General features: G+C 37.1%; 1 protein-coding gene across 1 annotated transcript in view; it reads right to left on the bottom strand.

The window, feature by feature from the left end:
* DOCK9 (dedicator of cytokinesis 9) overlaps window positions 1-2,186 on the bottom strand; it is a 72,255-nt gene that overhangs the window by 5,421 nt on the left and 64,648 nt on the right. The window contains exon 29 of the mRNA XM_019528493.1: window positions 1,581-1,692. Coding sequence (XP_019384038.1) covers window positions 1,581-1,692 — 112 coding nt within the window. The remainder of the gene's footprint in view (window positions 1-1,580; window positions 1,693-2,186) is intronic.

Raw genomic sequence — 2,186 nt, 5'->3', positions numbered from 1 at the left:
GCCATCGGAGGTGGTTCAAGCACCTACATTGAACACCTTCAAGAGCAAATTGGATGCTTATCTTGCTGGGATCCTATGACCTCAGCTGACGTCCTTCCCTTTGGGCAGGGAACTGGACTCTATGATCTTATGAGGTCCCTTCCAGCCCTAATGTCTATGAAATCTATGAAAGTCTACCTCTGAGCTGGGCATCTTAGAGCCTGCACCATCCTAATCATAGTTCTAATCATTATGTTTTTTGCTACCAGGGGTTATAATTTTTCTAAATGTATCCACAATATTAGAGGGACACCTTTATTAATGCACACCTTTCCTCCTTCTGGAATCCGGGCAAGAGCTAGGTTTTTAAAGCCACAGTATACAAACTGAAGAGCTTTAATCAAAGAAACTCATTTAAAGTTCATTCAATTCAACCAGTTTTACTAGGATACCCCTTTAAGAATAATCACAAAAAACTAACATGTTAACATCCCTGGTTCTGCAGCTGGATATGCATATCAGTGTATGTTCATGCAGAGCCCACTGACTTCAACAGGGATCCAATCATAGGTATTTAGAGAAAATATCAGGGTTTAAAACTAGAATGAAGTATAATCACAGCACATGTATAACTAGAATTTATAATGAGAACAATTTATAACTGGATCTCTCAAGTGTATTTTAACAACCCTCACAGCAGTGGCACATTGGCTGTTATTGTCCTTTTGATTTACCTGTGGCAGATCAGGGGGTTAAATATCTTGCCTGTGTTGTGGTTGACTGTATTTTTACTACAGATAAGGCAATGGATTTGTACAAGATAATTTGGATAGGGATGATCCTGCCTTTGTGGGGTTTGGACTAGATGATCTCCAGAGGTCCCTTCTAACCCTCCTTTTCTATGATTCTATGGTATTGCAAGCAGCAAAGAATTTGCAAAGCAAGCATCTGAAGGTTATATATTCATGCGCTTTCACTCTCTGAAAACAAGGCCTGCTGTTTTTTCAGTTATCATTGTATTTATTTTAAAGCTTCTTGGTGACAAAGTTTGCCAAAAAATTCAAGAGAATATACTAGCACCTCCATGCCCAAAATGGGATAATTGCAGAGTACTTATTTTAACACAAAGTGAGAAATGGAATAAAAAAGGAAAACAAAGAGCAAGCATCACACCCCACACCTACCTACAGGAGTGTCATAGGACTCCACAGTTCGTGAAAAAAAAGCTAAGTCATAAAAAGGAAACAAAGTAGAACAAACAAGAACAATAAGCTACTTTAAGTAATATATAGCTCAAGTTATTGAGTCATTGTTATTCAGCAAAGCAGGAAACATTACCGGGGTGAGAATAAAATATATATATATCAATGCTGAATTTTGCCAGAGATTTTTTTCATGGGTGCTGTGTTATATTACCTAGACATTGTCAGTGTAGAACGTATCTATAACACTACTCCTTTGGAACGTAATAGGTAAAAAAAATTACTATACAAGACTTCAATATGACATTTTAAAAAATGTAAAAATGGCCTAATTACACATTTAAATAACTTGTTCTTATAAACAGACTGATTTTTAAAATATAAAAAGTGTGGATTTACCTTGGTATCTCTGAATCCTGCCTTTTCCAAAGGGCATAGGTAGATTCAACGGGATGTAGTGTTCATGATTACATACCACCCGGAGAAATTCAAATTTGAATTCAAAAAGGGTCTGAAAAAAATATTTCAAATGCAAATTATACATTTTAATAATTTACTAAATATTTGGTAACGTAAAAACATTTCTTGACACTAACTGATAATTTCTCTTAAATCTATTACCTATCTATTATCTAAAGATTGCAAGTGTCAATCCATGCAGACCCAGTACTGTGCTGAACAGCTCCATGTCAGCAAAAGGTAGAACTAGTTCTTTATTCAGTCTTTGATTACAAAAGTTTGTCAAGTCAGCATACAGTGGCATTCATAGAATTAAGAGTTGCCTGGAAATCTGGAAGAAATCCTGTACACTTGCTATCTACAACCAAAGCATATGAATCACAACGTGTAGGGACATCGCCAATACTAAAGGTGAGGCCGCAGCTGGAGTACTGCGTCCAGTTTTGGGCTCCACAATTCAAAAAGGATGTGGAGCAGCTTGAGAGAGTCCAGAGGAGAGCCACGCGCATGATCAGAGGTCAGGAAAACAGATCTTACGATGACAGG

This window comes from Crocodylus porosus, unplaced genomic scaffold (genome assembly GCF_001723895.1).
Source record: "Crocodylus porosus isolate Cpor-Errol unplaced genomic scaffold, CroPor_comp1, whole genome shotgun sequence".
Lineage (NCBI taxonomy): Eukaryota > Metazoa > Chordata > Crocodylia > Crocodylidae > Crocodylus > Crocodylus porosus.
This window is presented reverse-complemented; position numbering and strand designations above follow the sequence as displayed.